At 41.7% G+C, this 17,105-nt stretch overlaps 1 protein-coding gene across 1 annotated transcript; it reads left to right on the forward strand.

Annotated features, from left to right (window-relative positions):
• Window positions 1-4,404: 4,404 nt before the first annotated feature.
• foxn1 (forkhead box N1) lies at window positions 4,405-16,922 on the forward strand. Its single transcript, XM_071541409.1, has 9 exons — window positions 4,405-4,534; window positions 9,675-9,819; window positions 10,543-10,893; window positions 11,548-11,652; window positions 12,246-12,373; window positions 13,189-13,285; window positions 14,980-15,187; window positions 15,484-15,948; window positions 16,625-16,922. The coding sequence occupies exons 2-9, from the start codon at window positions 9,694-9,696 to the stop codon at window positions 16,912-16,914; spliced, it is 1,770 nt and encodes a 589-aa protein (XP_071397510.1). The 5' UTR covers window positions 4,405-4,534; window positions 9,675-9,693; the 3' UTR covers window positions 16,915-16,922.
• The last annotated feature ends 183 nt before the right edge of the window (window positions 16,923-17,105 follow it).

The raw sequence follows: 17,105 nt of genomic DNA on the forward strand, positions 1-17,105 counted from the left end.
AATGGAGAAACTACAGAACCTATAAAATGACACAGGGGTTAAAACAGTAAGCAGTGATGAAATCAAATATTTTTGTATAATATAGTATCTATATAATCGAGCCACCATTCTCCTGGTAAACGCTGTAAGATAGATCGTTCAAAGGACAAACCATTCCTCACTCTTGTTGAATTATAGGTTGGTTCTCATGGGAATTATTGAAGGTGTGATGAATGTCTTTATTGAGAGGTAAGTCAACATCTTTCTGACATTTAATGTCCTGCTCTTACTCATCTTACTTGAGTATTGTTGGTCTTTTTCCAAATGGCTTTGCAGTACATGATGGAAAATACATGGAGAAAATATGTCAGTTCAGTCCCATTTTGTGACTTTTGTGACAACTTGTTAGTGTTATTCCATTGTATTTGAAATTTGTCACTGGTGTGCAAGAACTGTACGTACTGAAATGTGAATCATCCCCACATAAAGTAGAGTATTCCCCTCCTTGTCGCCTTAAGTGGAAACTTTTCCAAAGATTATTAAGTGTACTGTGCTTTACTGTAGTGTTTCTGAACCAGTCTTTTCAAAGAAGGGCCTGAAAGGGCTAGCTAAATGCAAATATAGCACCCCGTTTACTGTCTTGTGGGGAGACAGCTGCAGTTTTTATATTATGGAATATCACTGGGACTTTTTATAAGCTCACCTTGAGCCAAAAAGTGAATTATTCAGTGATAAATCTTGGTGCCCCAGGGACTGTGGATGTGTTCCTTTAAGTTTTCAAAAGACACTCATAAATCACCATTTCTGATGATATGAAATCTGGAATTAGATATTTTCCACTGACATTATTTAACACATTACATGCCTCTTTCTCATTTACCAACATTGCTTATAACAAAAGATAATTTGAACGGTAATGAAACTAGTAATAAGGACAGTTAGAACTGATTATATAGCAAGCAATATGTTGCTTAAGTTGATAAATTACTGAGGAAAACAGACAGTGGGTACAAGTGTGGGTTCAGGTAACAGCCAAAATAAAGGAAACAAAGCATATTGAAAGCACATGTTTCTGCACAGGTATGGTCCCTAAGATAATTTAAAAAAAATCAACATCCTATCATGTATAAAAATGCTGAGCTGAGTTGATCTCATTTTGTCTACGATGGCTTGCAAATGAGACCTCAGGGACTTTGAGGGAAGGCACATTTGGCAGCTTCGGTGAGGAAGACTTTACTTTCTGGTGTTTCATGAGGCAAAGGTGATTTTGGCATGAAAATGTCAGGGAAAGATAGCATCAAGTTGCAACTGTGGTCTGAAATAGAAACTCCTTGACAGTGATGTCCATGCATTGTTTGGAGAGTCAAGGAAAAACAGCCAAGCAACTCTGAATCAGTTGAATACAAAGATCAATCTAAGGCGGAAGCAGACAGTTTTATCAATAACAGTTTGTTGAGAAACTTCACAGAGGGAGGCTGTGGTCAGGTTGCAGCACATAAACCCCACAGGCATCTATGGAGCAGTGGAAAATGTCATATGGTCAAAGGAGTCGTCCTTCACCTTCTTCTCAACAAGCAGACGTATTCATGTGTGGTACAAACCTAAATAGTCTATAGGCCCAAGTATTTGTCTCCCACAGTGAAGCCAAAACAGTTCTAAGCGATCACATTCATCTGATGGTGAAGCATTTCTACCCTGATGGGAGAGAAATCTTCCAGGATGACGATACCTGCTTCCACAGTGGTGGCACAAGTGCTCAGTGCAATTATGAGCAGTTCAGCTCTTAGGGGAGACTCTGAAACAGTGTTTTCCACCGCCACCAAAACGGCAAGTGATAGAATTTCTTACGGAGGAACAGCGTTACGATGTTGCATCTTCCAATAAAGTTACAGAAACTGGAATCTAGGACGATATTTTGGCAGTTACCTGCATGTCTATGCTGTATATATTAGTAACAGTAGGCTATTGCATCACTAACTCCAATTAGATTAATTGGCTGCAATCATTATGCCAACTGCAGGCAGCATCTGCACCAGCTTGGCATACTGTGTAGCTTAAGCAGGCTGGGAGATTCAGAAACAGGGAGAGATCGCCGAAGGTGGACCAAGGTGTGTCAATGTTGCTGAGTGACTGCCATGTATCAAATGAGTCATTTACACATCAAGTATAAAAACCATCAGATAAGCCAATACTGAGAAACCAGGATTGAATTCCGTTTGTATGACACGATGCTGATTTGCATATAGCAAAATTTAATACAACAAGCACACACACAGGTCTGTGTGAGTCATCATCCTGGCAGACTGGCAGACTGTCACTACGAACTGTATTTTTCTTGACAGATTGATTAGATAATGTTGCATACTGGAAATATGCTGAAAATGTGAGTAACACCTGTGAGTAACCAATGACTTGAATCAAGAACTTGCATTGACATCGTGAGTTGTTTATTTGGTTTGGTCAACTTCGGTCTGAGTTCTTAAAAAACAGTAAATTGCTAAATAGCTTGATGGGTTCATAGTTGATGAATATTTACAGTTACTTGGGACAGTTTGACTCACATTAACGACTCTGAACATCTAAAGTGTACTTTAATTAATAACACTGGCAACACTTTATTTCGAGGGTCCAGTGTTGATACTCAACTATAAGGTGACTATCAATTATCAGTAGATGTTCAACAAAGTGTCACTTGTCTATTTGGTGAAACTCCACAGACTATGTAACCCTAACCCTGACCTTAGCCTCTAATCTCTAAAACTCAGTAGACGTTTTAGTGACACATTATAGTCACTTGATTGGAAGTTAAGTCTCAACACTGGACTCTCCAAATAAAGTGTGACCATAGCACAGTGATGGTTAGACCAGTAGAGAAACATGGCCTTGAAAACATTCTCTTACTTCTAACTTGATAAAAGCGACTATAAAATGCTCTAGTTCTGTAAAACTTGATATGGCAACTGAGAACACCTGAGCACCCCAGCAATTATTACTCAGAAGACAATGGGACTTTCACTGAAGTGCCCCCTGGAATCTGTTCCCACATTACACCCTCTTAGAAAACTCTGTGTTTGGCAGAAAGAGCCTCCAGCGGTAGCTTCGCTCTGCAGAGGCCTTGCACTGTAACACAAGAGTTTATTCAATCTGTAATTCATCCCTCGTCTCTCTGTCATTCTGCCTCGCCCTCTCACTGAGGACAGGGTTTGTTAAAGGTATAGCTAAGAGCTAAGGGTGCTGCTGTTTTCCTGGTTCATTGGGAGGATAGGATAGGAATCTACCTGTATTGACATACCTCTACTCCCTCTCCCTCTCTCGCCCTCTCTCTCTTTATTTCTCTCCCTCCCTCTCTCTTTGTGCCTTTGTAGGTTACATTCTTCCTCCCGTCTTCATCTGTCACTATAAAAGTTTCAGAGAAGAACTCAAATTGAAGTTCCTCTTTCAAAACGGTCTTCCAAGGAAAAAAGCCAGTGCTTCCTATGAACTGACGCCCCATGGAGCATCTTGGTGCAGGAGCTGCCTGATGGTGCTGTCCCGCCTGGGAATAGTCTGACTTCACCTCCAGTATTGGGTATGTCCATTTGCGGCACGACTGTTTTGATGCTAAACTTCCTATTGGTTACACTGCAAATTGAAAATTACGTTATTGCTCATTGTCCTGCTTCTGTTTACTTGAGTGTCTAGTGTTTGTGGTTCAGTTTGCTCCAGTTTTAAAGCTGAGAGGCATTCATCATGTGAACTCTTGACTGACTGCCATTGGTGTATGTAGGTCACATCTGCTGGCAAACGAATCACCACGCTGTGTGAAATGTGTGTGTGTGTGTGTGTGTGTGTGTGTGTGTGTGTGTGTGTGTGTGTGTGAGAGTGTGTGTGCATTCTTCAAATGTAGATGTACAATCCTCACTGCTTATGTGTGTGTTTACTCACACACTGTATGTGAATGAGCAGTGTGTGAGTGTGTGTGAGGAACCAGATCACAACTAGTAGAGCCTTTGCCATGGGCAAGCTCTGAAACCAGGGCAAAGTGCCCACTCTCTGCCACTGGATGTGATCGGTAGTGTATCTTATGTCCTATTCAGACAAGTAACCATTCAGTCAGGCAAAGAAAGACTGATGGAGGGAGGAAGAGAGGGCTGCCAGCTGCCAGTGGCTCCAGCAGTAGGCCTTTCTGAACCTGTTGCGGCAGGTTTTTCCTTCTGTATATCTTATTGCTGGGCTGGCCTGGACTAGTGCCAAACACACACACACACACACACACACACACACACACACACACACACACACACACCCGCACACACACGGAGAGAATGAGGATGATATTCTGTGCTGCCAAAATCTGAAACCAGCCTATCAGCCACTTCCATACACATTTAGACAGTCGATCTAATCGACCTGCTGCACTGTCAGGTGAAGGTGCTTCAGGTGCCTCGGCTCCTAGAGGGAAATGGGCTCAAGATGTCAGGAGGCGTTACAGGACCGGGCGGGAAAATTTGAGTGAAACTACAAAACCACAGAGGAGAGAGAGTGGCGATGGCACATTACTGACTTCGAGGGTTGGGTGAGTTGTTTGGAAAGTTTTCTAATATTTGGATGTTTGGATGTCTCTTTGTGTTGATATACAGCGTTAACTCTGTGATTCTTTCTGTTTCATTTCTACTATTCAGTTTGTCTTCATATTTATCATTCGGTAATTGAGCAGTAATTGTGAGAAAGCAGTTGTATTCTTGGCGCTGTTGCAGTTGTGGATTGCCTGCTGCCCTTTTTGAACTTTGAGCACCTGCTTCCTCAGAGAGCCTTTGCATTTCTACACTACTGACAAACCGACTGTCAATAGTAACTGTACCATTATGTAATTCAGCTGATCACGCTTATGACAAATAGACCTGCCTGTTCTTGTTGTCTGACAATCATAAACATTGAAGATAATTAGCTTTACCTGATAATCCTTCGTATTAACCGTAGCTTGTGGCAAGGAAAGTAGAGAGAAAATTAACTGCTAGCCGCACTGGAAGGCTGAAAGTTGTCTCACTGTACACACTGTAAGTGAACTTCTCTAAATCTGATAGAACATTTTTTTTTAGACATAGCTGAATAATACAATTTCAAATGAACTTAGTAGTTGACTGAACTTTAAAGGGCGAACTTTAAAGAATTGTGGGAAATATGACTTTGTTTTTGCGATCATTAAACCTGTCAGTGCAGAAAAACTCCAGTGTTCAGTGGCATTGTGGTTTGTTCAGGAAGGTAATAATAGATTAATTGAAGTTGGGTGTACACCAAACAGCGCCTTAGTTAACCTTTCTCTGCAAGCGCCAATGTCAGCCGGTCCTGACGAGGGATAGCTTCATTTTAAGGAGTCACAGATCCCTAAATATGAATATTCATGGCGGTCAAACAAGACACAAAATACCCTCCCACCACTTTTCCTTTAGACATGGTATGTTGGTATGTTTTAATGAGATAGTCCAAGAAAAGTAATGCGATGCATGGTCCCTGCTTACAGTAACAGCACAAGTAATATCAGATTATAAGGGTCATTTATTGAACCACAGCAAAACCAAATAAATATGCATCTGCCTGATAATGTGCACTCATCATCTCTGCCTTTGCATTTAGGGATTGTCACCTGGTTTGGTGCCAATAAAGGCAGCAGCACATGTGAAACCTCCCAAATGGGAACCACTTTCAATCGTGTCTCAGATTTGATTACAGATGATAATAAATCATCAAAACGACATTGTCAAATATCCAAACCTGACAACAAGATCACTGATTTACAGTTACATGTTTTATTTCCATTGATGCGATACTAAACATTGTGAATCATCCTGCTGGATGTGGTTTTGGTGTGACTTCTTTTTAATGTTTGCCATCACAGAAATGCCTCAAAACACATCATATATTATGCAGCAGAGGACATGGGCCGACATGTGCTCATACCCACGGAGGACCAGATGAGTGGGGTTCACTGTCATGACAACTGACGTCTCAATCACAAAAAAGTAGTAGTCTATAACAAATCATGAAGATAAGATTTTAATGTTTACAATTGTAAACAAAATACTAAACAATTATACTGTATTGGCTGCACCTTGTTGACATTTACCTATGACATTTCAGTGGCTCCTCTCCAATCTGAGACAACATTGACACTGGCATGGGCACAAGGCAGAAAGATTTGCATATTAGGAGTGCATCACGTTACTGCATGACGACCAGAGAAATACTTTCTCACCACGTGCGACAGTTGAAGGGTGAGGCTCTGGGAGATGAAAGGGTGCCACAGCTTCCAGAGCGAGGAAAACAATTACAAAAGCTGTAGAGACAGGAGTATGACAGGAACTCTTCAAACAAAAACTCACTCACTAAAACAGAATACACATGCTATTCCCCATGATCTACAACAGTTCAATCAAGTTCAATCAATATTAGTAAACATTCAAATTTCAAATGCAAAATGTACAAATGAAAAATCAGATAGTCGTGGCTCTAATTTGTGACATCGCTACTGACAGCTGATGACCAGCTGAATTTCTGAGTTTTGTATTTGCTTCTGTGAGGTTTTACATCCAAACGAGCATTATCTCATTTTATTGTCCATTAAATTGGTTTCACATTCATTCCCAGTGTGGAGTCTCTTTCTAGTTTTGGCAATTTTCACTTTTACAATTTAAAACTAAAGTGTCCAAGATAAGAGGAATAACTTATGTTTAATGGTTGGACTTTTCCTATCAAGCTTCATACCAGTTCACACCTGTTTTGCAGATGAACTCTTTGAGCAAACTGTTTTGTACAGTTGTTAGTTTGTTTATCACATTTCGGAAAGACTGATTTACTTCATTTACGTGTTTTATGTTGTGTTTTCATATGACAACCCTTAAGTCATTTTTGAAGGGTTTATGTTGCACAGTACAGGCAGTTTAATGCATACACAAGTCATCACATGGGACGCGGGGAAATTTATTTTCACTCATCTTTCACTGTTACTGATACTGCTTATGTCACTGTTGCTGCTCTTAACAGCCTGTTCACATTCTTTGTCCTTGCAGGAAAACCTGATTTAGATCTGTGGTTTACATCTGTGGTTTAGATCTGTGTCAAGCCAATGTCAAAACCCCACTTAAATTTCTCCAAGAGGGTGTTTGTTTTTGCTCCTTTTTTTGGCTAAAGAACCCTCACTGCTCACCCTCTTCGCAATAAATACAAAACATGTCCCGACTCAGTCAAGAGGAAATATGCACAGAAATCCCACTAATTACATGATTGATGAAAGTGAAAAACTATATGTTCATAGTTCATTAGTCATGCCAGTCAAACAGTGTAAGCTCAAAGCCGTTTCTCGAGGCTGTGACAACTGAGACTAGAAACCAGCCAAGATCCAGTGGAGACAATAACATCATTATTAAACAGGGAAATGACACTACGGAAAACCGTTTTTTTTTTTTTCTTCGAAGGTGATATATCGGAGGTGTCGTGTATCTCTTTTTTTTTTTTTTTTCTTTTGTCATTTGAACGGAATCACAACTGATTTGTAAAACATTCTGGGTGAAGATACCTAGAGGATAACCCCTAGGATAAACTATGGAACATTTCAAGATTTTATTTTCAATAACATCCCACTGTTGCCAAGGTGGCAAGGGTTGGCAGTAATACCTACCTGTCAACTCATGAGCAATGGCCCCATTGTTGTCTAATGGCATGATTTGTCAGTAATAATCTCCGCATATGGCAACAAACACGAACTAATGAAACAAACTGATGCAGGAGTGACACACAGCCTCATTTGAACCTTTAGCATAGATGTACTTTTTATATGTTATTTTTAGCTCCTCTCTTGCAACGACTAACCTCACAGTTGAACCATTGTACCTTCTATGCTTATGCACCATCAGTATATATCAAATCTATGCCTCTATGTCTCACCTCACAGACTGAAATAGCCAGAGAATTTCCTCCATTGCTCAGTTGCGTCCCCTCTGGCTGGTAGCAGTGTGTCTCTCAAGCAGCTGAGAGGATTTGTTGCTACGACGGTGAAAAGGCTATCAGTGAACTTTCAACTTGACACCTTAGCTTCCTTTGATCTGAGCAGAAAGATCAACGATTGCTATTTCTCGCTCTCTCTTTCTGTCATGCTCTCTCTCTCTCGCTCTCTCTCTCTCTCTCTCTCTCTCTCTCACACACACACACACACACACACACGCACATACACACACACACACAGGCACACCACAAGGCAGGTTGATTCCACTTTCAGTCTTTCTCAGCATTATTTGGCGTTGAGTGACCTTATGGCCATGGTTTGTTGGCAGTTTTAATGAGCTTGGTTTGCAGGGTTGAGGTGAGGTTTCCTTTACTGGAACCTGGGCCACGTGTCTCTCACCGCTGCTGGGATCAGATAACAGCTCTGTAAAGTCAGGCAGATGGGACCCTTGCCCACATAAGGCCACTGGTGTCAAACCTTGGTGCTCTAATGTACTGGCATGGGAAACTAGCTTACCTGTTCCCACACCTGCACTCATACTGTACAAAACAGATAGTATATCTCGCTGATTTACAGTAGAATAATGACTCAGTAGACATGATCTAAAAGGATCAGTGACAAGGAGCTCTTTGTCAAAACACATCGCAATTGCTTCCTATCATATGGCAAAAGCAATATAAATCAAAAGCAGAATCAAAAACGACATGCTATTTTATTCTATTGTATTCTAAAGTGCAGAGTTCCAGCTTGGACAGTCAGAGATTCAGGGTGTCTTTTGTCTCTGCAGCTACTGATTTGCTGCATGTGCACAGGACACAGGCCTTACACACATCATGCATCCCTTTTTTGCACATCAGCTCCTTTTGCTCTGCTTTGTTGTCGGTGTGTCTTGAGTCTATAACGTGTTGATGTGGCTCTGTGTATTGTAATTGTTTTTAACCCTGACTGCAACCAAAACTTCCCTTGGTGGGACAGTAAATATGATATTAATGTGAGTGTGACTGTAAGAAGCAGTTGTCTCCAATATATGGGGACATTCCTATTGCCTTAACATAGGCACCAACATGCACTTTCCATGTATAGATATAGATTTGCCTCATATCGTCAGTTGTTTTTTGATTTGCATGATTTAACACAAAATATAATAAAAATACAAAGATACAGTATGTGACAAACAAGATGTTTAATGTGATGAAGTCACTGAAACTTTTGGACGATGTGCACTGTGTTTAGAATTTCATCCAAAGTTTGAGCTTTTTAACTTGATCCAGAGCTTGATGTTACCAGAATATACCACTGATGCCCATCATAATGACACCCAGCTAATGTTTTATGTAGAGTTTTTAGTGGGCAAGCCTGTCCCTAGTCTTTCAAAACAAACTGAGAGAAAGGCTGGTTTATTTTACAGATGAATTATACATAATTCATTGTGTCAATGTAACACAAATGACACATTTTTGCATTTTTTTATTACTTATCTGATGCCAAAGGTCAACATCAAGCATCAAATTACCTTTCATTTAAATGGTTCTAAATTCTAACAAGTGAATCAAGTCATCGCCCATGAATAATGCAGGCACCCTTGGGCCAATCAGCAACAACATGCATCATCTCTCCAAGTTTCATCAACATCTTATCAGAAAATCCCAGAGACGATGAAGTATAGTTGACACATGTTTCATTCCATCTCATTCAGCCTGCTTTCAACTCTTCACAGGTGCAGATTTTGGTGCAGAATGTCAGACTCTCCAACTTCTACGTTTTCCCCCAGCAGCAGCAAGTCTCAAACGTCAACCCTTCAGGCCAACCTGCACACCTGCGAGCCCTGTGGGACGTCCTACCAGCAGATGGCAGAATCACAGGTACTACAACAGCCTTAAGCCATTCTTTTTAACCCAAAAAAACACTTCTTCTGTGTAGCATTGGGCACAGAAAACCACTCTCTGTTTTGACTCAGCCTTGAGTGCTGCTGTACTCAAGGCTGAGTACAAAGTATGTGCTCCGTAAAATATATTCAGCAGAACTCTTTGCACAGCCATCAGCAGCTGTTTTGAAATGGGCAGTGAAATGGGGAGAGTTTCTGGTTTTAATCGTGAATTAGGAAGACAGAAGGCCTTTCCATGGCCAAGACAGCCTAAGGAGAAATGTTTTAACCTGGCATTGATCACCATTTCCTCTATAGAGGCAAATTAATTAATGCCTGGGGGGGCATGCCATATGTCACAACATATACTTGAGCTTATCAGGAGTCCTGCATTCCATCTTACATCTTTGCATAACAAGCATGTGTTTTCCCATTCAGGAAATGAAGTTTTTACAGTTTAAGTGTGTATATTATGAATATAAATCACATTCACATTCACAGTTCAAGACAATTCTCCACCGTTTATCTACTATGAGAAGTGAGATCTTTTGATAAAGACCTGGAAGGAGTTTCCAAATAAAGCATCTTGGCATCATCTTTATCTATTGGCTTATAATGGGGCTGGAAATGAGATTTATTAACAGTTCTTGTAGGTTGTAGTTGAATATCGTTGTCACGTCTTTAATGATTTATTTCCTCCGGGGTGATGATCACACCACAGAATTTGGAGGAAGGCAGCAATGTCTGCTTCACCCAGCAGCAAGACAGCACCACCTTCAGCTTGAGGACCGCAGCTCTGGACAGGAGACACAGCGCTGACGGAGCCATCAGCCCGGGGTCGGGGTCGGTGCCGGGGCAAGGCAGCGACTCTGAGCGCTTCCACCCGTACCGCCGCCAGTTCAGCGACGGAGCTGTGAAGGCCACAGGCTGCCTCCAACATTGCCCGTCTCCCTACAGCTGCCTGCAGGAGGTGTCCAGCGCCGACACCTGCTCTGCTGCACACAGCTCCAGCAGCGAGGCGCCAACGTCCTGGGACCAATTCAGTGGCAGCTTTCAGGCTTCCAGACTTATGGTACACTCATTTTATCATCCCTTTGCAACTGGGCAAATGTAATATTCCAGTCATGGTCTCTTGCATTTGAAACAATTGTTGAGTATCAGTATAGTGGCTTATCAAGTTTGTATTGTGATTTAATAGAAAGAAAGACTGGACTGGATGACCAGGACATATTTATATTTCATTGTTGCCAGGCGAAAACCTCGTAACTCCAATTTAGGTGATTTTCTTGATTTCACTTAAATTGAAGGATTACATGATCCTCTGTGGGTTGAGAAAATTCTCCCACCCTTGGTCTGAGGAAACCCTTTCAAAACCCTTTAGATACTAAACTAAAACTGCATGGTGGTTTTTCCTGAAATTTTTTGGAGGGATTTACATGACTACCACAGATACAATGCAATCACAGACACAGACACAGACAAACACACACACATACACACACACACACACACACACACACACACACACACACACACACACACACACACACACACACACACACACACACACACACACCCACACCCTTCTCTGGTTTGGGGAATTGGAAGAGAGTTATTTGTGTTCCCAAATACTGACTGAACTGCACTAGACCATATTAAGGATAACACATGTACATTTTTTAATTGATTGGTATATTCCCTATGAATCGCTCATTTCTGCACACAGGGCTCTCCACACACGTACCCAGAACTACCAGCTGCGCCCGTGGAGCCTACCTGCTTCCTGTCTCAGAGCCACACCCCCTGCAGCTCAGCGAGCCCTCTGCAGCAGGTGAGTGGGTGTGTGGACTGAGCCACACTCAGGGAGTGCCTATACTGTAAAGGAGGAACTTAAAAAACATAGTATGAATGAATGATTGATATCGGCCTGGGTGAAAGACATTTGCAAAGGTTCTTATAGGTATCGCATCACTATAATTCATACAAACAAGGAAAGTGTCGGCCAGTTTGTTTAAAAGCACCGGACCATGTCATTGTATGGATATAAGCAGGAAAAGATAGGTGTGATCATGATATAACTGGATTGAACAAGTGCCCACAAGTCAGTGGAAGCTAAATCTAAGTGCCCACGCCATCACAGCAGTCTATGCATGGATGGATGTGATTAAGCAAACACAAATGAAACATTACATGGCCATTACATGGCTTGTCTTAACATGTTTGCATTATGTTTGAATGGACCAGGGAAAAAATCCTTAAGGCAGCGCCCAATTTGCTAATCATTTATGTGGAATACATTGCAACTGGGAATGTACTAAACTTAAGCATATAGGCCTACATTGTGTGTGTGTGTGTGTGTGTGTGTGTGTGTGTGTGTGCACATGCATACTTTGTGTGTATGTACTGTATGTGTGCTCTCTCCAGTTCTCATCTAGACTGTACTCCGCAAATGGCCAATCCAACAGCTCCAAATATTCTGTCCAGTGTCTCTCCGCTCCGTCTCACCAGGACAGCACACAGTCCCTTTTCCCCAAGCCCATTTACTCATACAGGTGAAGTTACATCTCGTTTCACCATCTATCTATCTATCTATCTATCTATCTATCTATCTATCTATCTATCTGTCTGTCTGTCTTTCTGTCTGTCTGTCTGTCTGTCTGTCTGTCTGTCTGTCTGTCTGCCTGTCTCTCTGTATGTCTGTCTATCTAAACTTAAAAAATATCAACATTATTATTGGCTGGATAAAATTCAGTTTGAGATAGATTTTTTTTTTTATTGCTTCTATCCCCGAGGCTTGCAGGTGTGAGGTATTCTGTCTGTACCCTCAGTACAGTGAAAGGCTGGCTTTTTATTGTTAAGTGTAGCATGCATACCCATTAGTGCTTTGATAAAAGTAAAAGTTCAATATTCTCCATTCGGTATTCTACTAAAAGTATTTAGGTGTTTGCTATTAAATGTGTACTGAGTAAATGAGTGAAAGTATTGAAGTTAAACTTCTAAAGGTTCGGTAGTTCCACTTATCCTATCTCTGACTGCTTCCGCTTACATTTGAGACTGAGTGTTGAAAATGCAGCGCTTTCATGAATTAATGGCAGGTTTTATATGTCAACCTTCTTCTTACAAAATAACTAGTAACTGCAGATGTCAGATATATGTGATAAATTTAAATACTTGCTTTGAAATGTAATCAAGTAAGAATATAATGTCCCCTAAAATGGAAATACCTAAGAGAAGCCTCAAAATGTAAAAGTGCCAAGCTCTCAATGCCAAGCCAATGGATAAGTAACCTCAGGTCCAACATGTTAGTGCTTTGTTTGCCTGTACCATAATGTACAAATAAATGTTAATGTCTCCTTCCTGTCTGCAGCATCCTGATCTTCATGGCTCTGAGGAACAGCAAAACAGGAAGTCTGCCAGTCAGTGAGATCTACAGCTTCATGACTGAACACTTCCCCTATTTCAAGGTATCACAGATGATGGGACACAGAAACTAGTAGTAATCATGGCTACAATGGCTGTTGTCCACTCATCACCCACTGATTTTCAAGACAATCAATACCCTGAATTGGAAGAATCTCAAGCTGATTGAGCACACAACAGTTTAACAAACTGTTCAAACTGCTCACACTTCAAACAGCACTCCTGTAATATCATTTGACAACTCATATTGTAAAAATGTGTAAAATAGATATATGTAATTACGTCTATTTCAATCCTTTAGTCTTTTTCCAGTAGCTAAGGGCTTCTTGCAAAGGCCAGTGTTGTGTTGTAAGTAAAAAGATCGCCCCAAACCACATCTATTGCATAATTGACACTAATTACTCCGCCAATGTCCCCCTAATGATTAATAACACGGTGCTAATAGCAGTCGAACAATGTGCCAGATCAGCAGCGATGGACCAACCCAGACAGTAACCTGTTAAGGCTTGATCCCTCCTGCGCAGACTGGCTCAGTCAGTAATAATCCTATGAAGAAGGCTGGCAGGGGAATTCAAATTCTCTATCTGTTTATCTTGGTGTATGGTGGACAAGTACGATAGGTGTGTGTGTGTGTGTGTGTGTGTGTGTGTGTGTGTGTGTGTGTGTGTGTGTGTGGATAAATGTGAGAGTTTGGGCAAGTGTGATAAAGTTTCACCACTCAGACAATTTAACCTGATTAGTGAAAAACTAGAATTTTGGCGGAAGCTTTCAAAAGCGTGTTACACATTCATGCCCAGTTGGCTAAATAGTTCTTTCTGAGGCAGCTGCAGGTGTGATCCTCTATTTGAACCCTGGATAGTCACAAATAGATATCCCAAAGGATTCCAGGCATCTACAAATCAAATCAGTTCAGACTCACCCCTGGAACCAGCTCAAAGACTTGTTGGCGTTCACATTGAAGAAGGCACCTTAAAGATGGCTGCTTTCCAGACAGCTGCCTGTAACTTTAAACATATAGGCTGCAGGGCCAGATAACACATGAGCTAGATCATAGAAAATGATATGTTTTGGAAAGTCAAGTGTATTTGCAAATGCTGTAAAAATTTTGCACAAAGCGAGTATGGATTTTTCTGATAGATCTGAATATTTAACATGGGCAATTTTTTAAGTTTTTTTCAATTTGGTTCAATTGAGTGGGTGCTTTATTGGCATGACACAGGGATTACATACAGTACATTGCCAGAGCAGTAGGTGGCAAAATGTATTTATTTTTTGCTTTCTTTTTACTTTTCCCTTCAGAATGGGTCTGATGTTCTGATGCTATAAAATGGGTTACACTGTATTTGTCAACATTCAGTTTGTCTAAATGATCAACAACGGAGACATAGTGGACATTTGCAACACAGTCCTTGAAATGTGCAGTGGATGTGAGCTCAGGTGAGCCTTGAGGTTTTGCTTGAATGGAAAGGAAATCAATGGCAAGCAAAAATATAACATCAAAGGACAAGAGGAGTGAAAGAACCAATTGAATCTGGAAAGCATTGGTTTGGTTCTTCAGCAATTTCCACACAAACAGAAAAAATAATGCTCTCTCCTCTTGGCTTCTTGCCACATTCCCAAAGAATTGATAAGCATGTGTGCTTTTTAGTTTTGCCTCCTCTTATATCATGAAAGTGTGCCATGGCATTTAAAAACCCTTTCTTAACTCTTCCTTTCCTCTAACCCTCTCTGTTTTTAGACTGCTCCTGATGGGTGGAAGAACTCTGTGCGTCACAACCTCTCTCTGAACAAGTGTTTCGAGAAGGTGGAGAACAAGAGCGGGAACTCGTCCCGTAAAGGCTGTCTATGGGCCCTCAACCCCGCCAAGGTGGAGAAGATGCAAGAGGAGCTGCACAAGTGGCGACGCAAAGACCCGGTTACTGTTCGCAAGAGCATGGCGAGGCCAGGTGAGCTGAACTATTACCTCAGGGAAGAAGAATGAGAGCTGAATGAAGCTGAATATAATATTTCTCAGGGGATTGATTTTACTATGAATTCATTAAAAGATTGAAAGATGAAAGATGCTTCAAATGTCTGACTTTGACGTCATCAATCAGGTTACCTTTGAAAACCAGTTACTCAAGCTTCTGGCTGGGTCACAGGCTAATCTGACCTCTACTCCTTATTAATTACAGTAAAGCAGGACAGTAATTTGAGTAGTAGTACATTTAATTTGATTCACACATTCATATTGTTTCTACAGAGGACCTAGACCGTCTACTGGGAGAGAGACCCGAGAAGCTCAAGTCTTTGCCGCTCTACAGCAACCCAACTTTGTTATCCAGACTCGCCTCCACCTACGACACCACCGCCTCCTCTTTTGCCCCGCCCCAGCTCAGAGAACCCTGCCTTCCCATTCGTCGTCCCCAGTATTCCCATGTTCCAGCTCCGTCCCAGCACCCCTGCTACCTTCCCCCTGCCGCCCCTCATCCCTCCAACCCATTTTCCCTGTACTCGCCTTGCGGACAGCAGGCCTCAGCCGGCGTCCCGTCCACCATGGGAGGCTTGAACTCACCCACGGCTGGGAAGATGCCGCCGGTTTACAGCGCCACACTGCAGGCCGAGTACAGCATTGGAGCCAGGAGCATGCAGGAGTTCCTGTTGGAGGGGGATGCCAGTTATGACATCGACACGCTCAACCCCAGTCTGACTGACCTGCAGCTCCAAGGTACGACCAGGCCAGAGACGAGCAGGCAGGGGCCATGTGGGCTTTCACTGCGGTGGTGTCATGTGAAATCATGCTGTATGATATAACAAGATTCTCATGCTCCTGTTTTGTAAACGCTCTTGACAAAGTAACCCAATAAATGCACAGAATACTTGCTTTACACAGTGATTAGAGCTGCTCTTCAGCATTCAGATCCCCTCCAAAATACACAAGGTGTTTCCCCATTTTTTTTATTTTTTAACTCTTTAAATTACAGGCTATTAATTACGCAGTAATGACCAGAAATAACCATGTAATATCCAAGTAAAACAGACAACTTAACAACTAATTATAGCATTAAAATGACTGGTAAATACTGAGTAATATACAGGTAAAAAAAAGGGCTTTTTTATCAGTAATTGTATTGGATAAGTGGCACTACCACACACTTTTCAGAACTTAGAAATTTGTTGAGGTGAAGGATAAACTAGTTCAAAAAGGAAGAAACACACTATCTGCATTGATTTATCTTCACAGAGGGGAGGGACAGTCATCACAGAAAGTGATGACACCTGTACAGAAACAATCAACGTTTTTTTCATTAGGTTTTCATTTGCTTATAATGTAGAATACATAGAATACATTATATTTTAGAAAAGACATGCCAACACTGAGTGTTACCTTTTCATCTTTCTAGGTAACTTGTGGGAGGAGTTGAGAGAAGACAGCCTGTCGGATCCGTTAGCAGTTAGCACCACTTCAGCTCTGCCTGTGTCCCATGTCCAGACCAGCAGCCTGCAGGCTGCAGCCTCTGTCAGTCAAACCTCTGAGATGATCGCTATTGGTCGGCGGAAAGGAGAGGTCGAGGATGACATCATTGGAAGCAGCTTGGAGCATATCAATGGACTGCATCCTATGGTTTATTCAGGGGTGGAGAGCTTGGCTGGGTATCTGACGTCCTGTACCACATCTATCTCCTTACTCTGAAGAGACAGTCCCTTGCCTTTGGGCCTACTCACCTTTACCCCTCCCTGACCTGTATGCTATAGTAGGCAGAGTGGGTAATATTGTAGCCAGCAGCTTCATGCCACAGTATTAACTTGGTGGATTTTTAACCCCTGCAACCTCTGTGTGCTGCGTAACAGACTGTTCTTGCTGAAAATGGTGGTTGGAGGATG

This window comes from Centroberyx affinis, unplaced genomic scaffold (assembly GCF_046629955.1).
Source record: "Centroberyx affinis isolate AG114_WGS23_722 - 3 ecotype Tasmania unplaced genomic scaffold, CSIRO-AGI_Caff_v1 ptg003868l_1, whole genome shotgun sequence".
Classification (NCBI taxonomy): Eukaryota; Metazoa; Chordata; class Actinopteri; order Beryciformes; family Berycidae; genus Centroberyx; species Centroberyx affinis.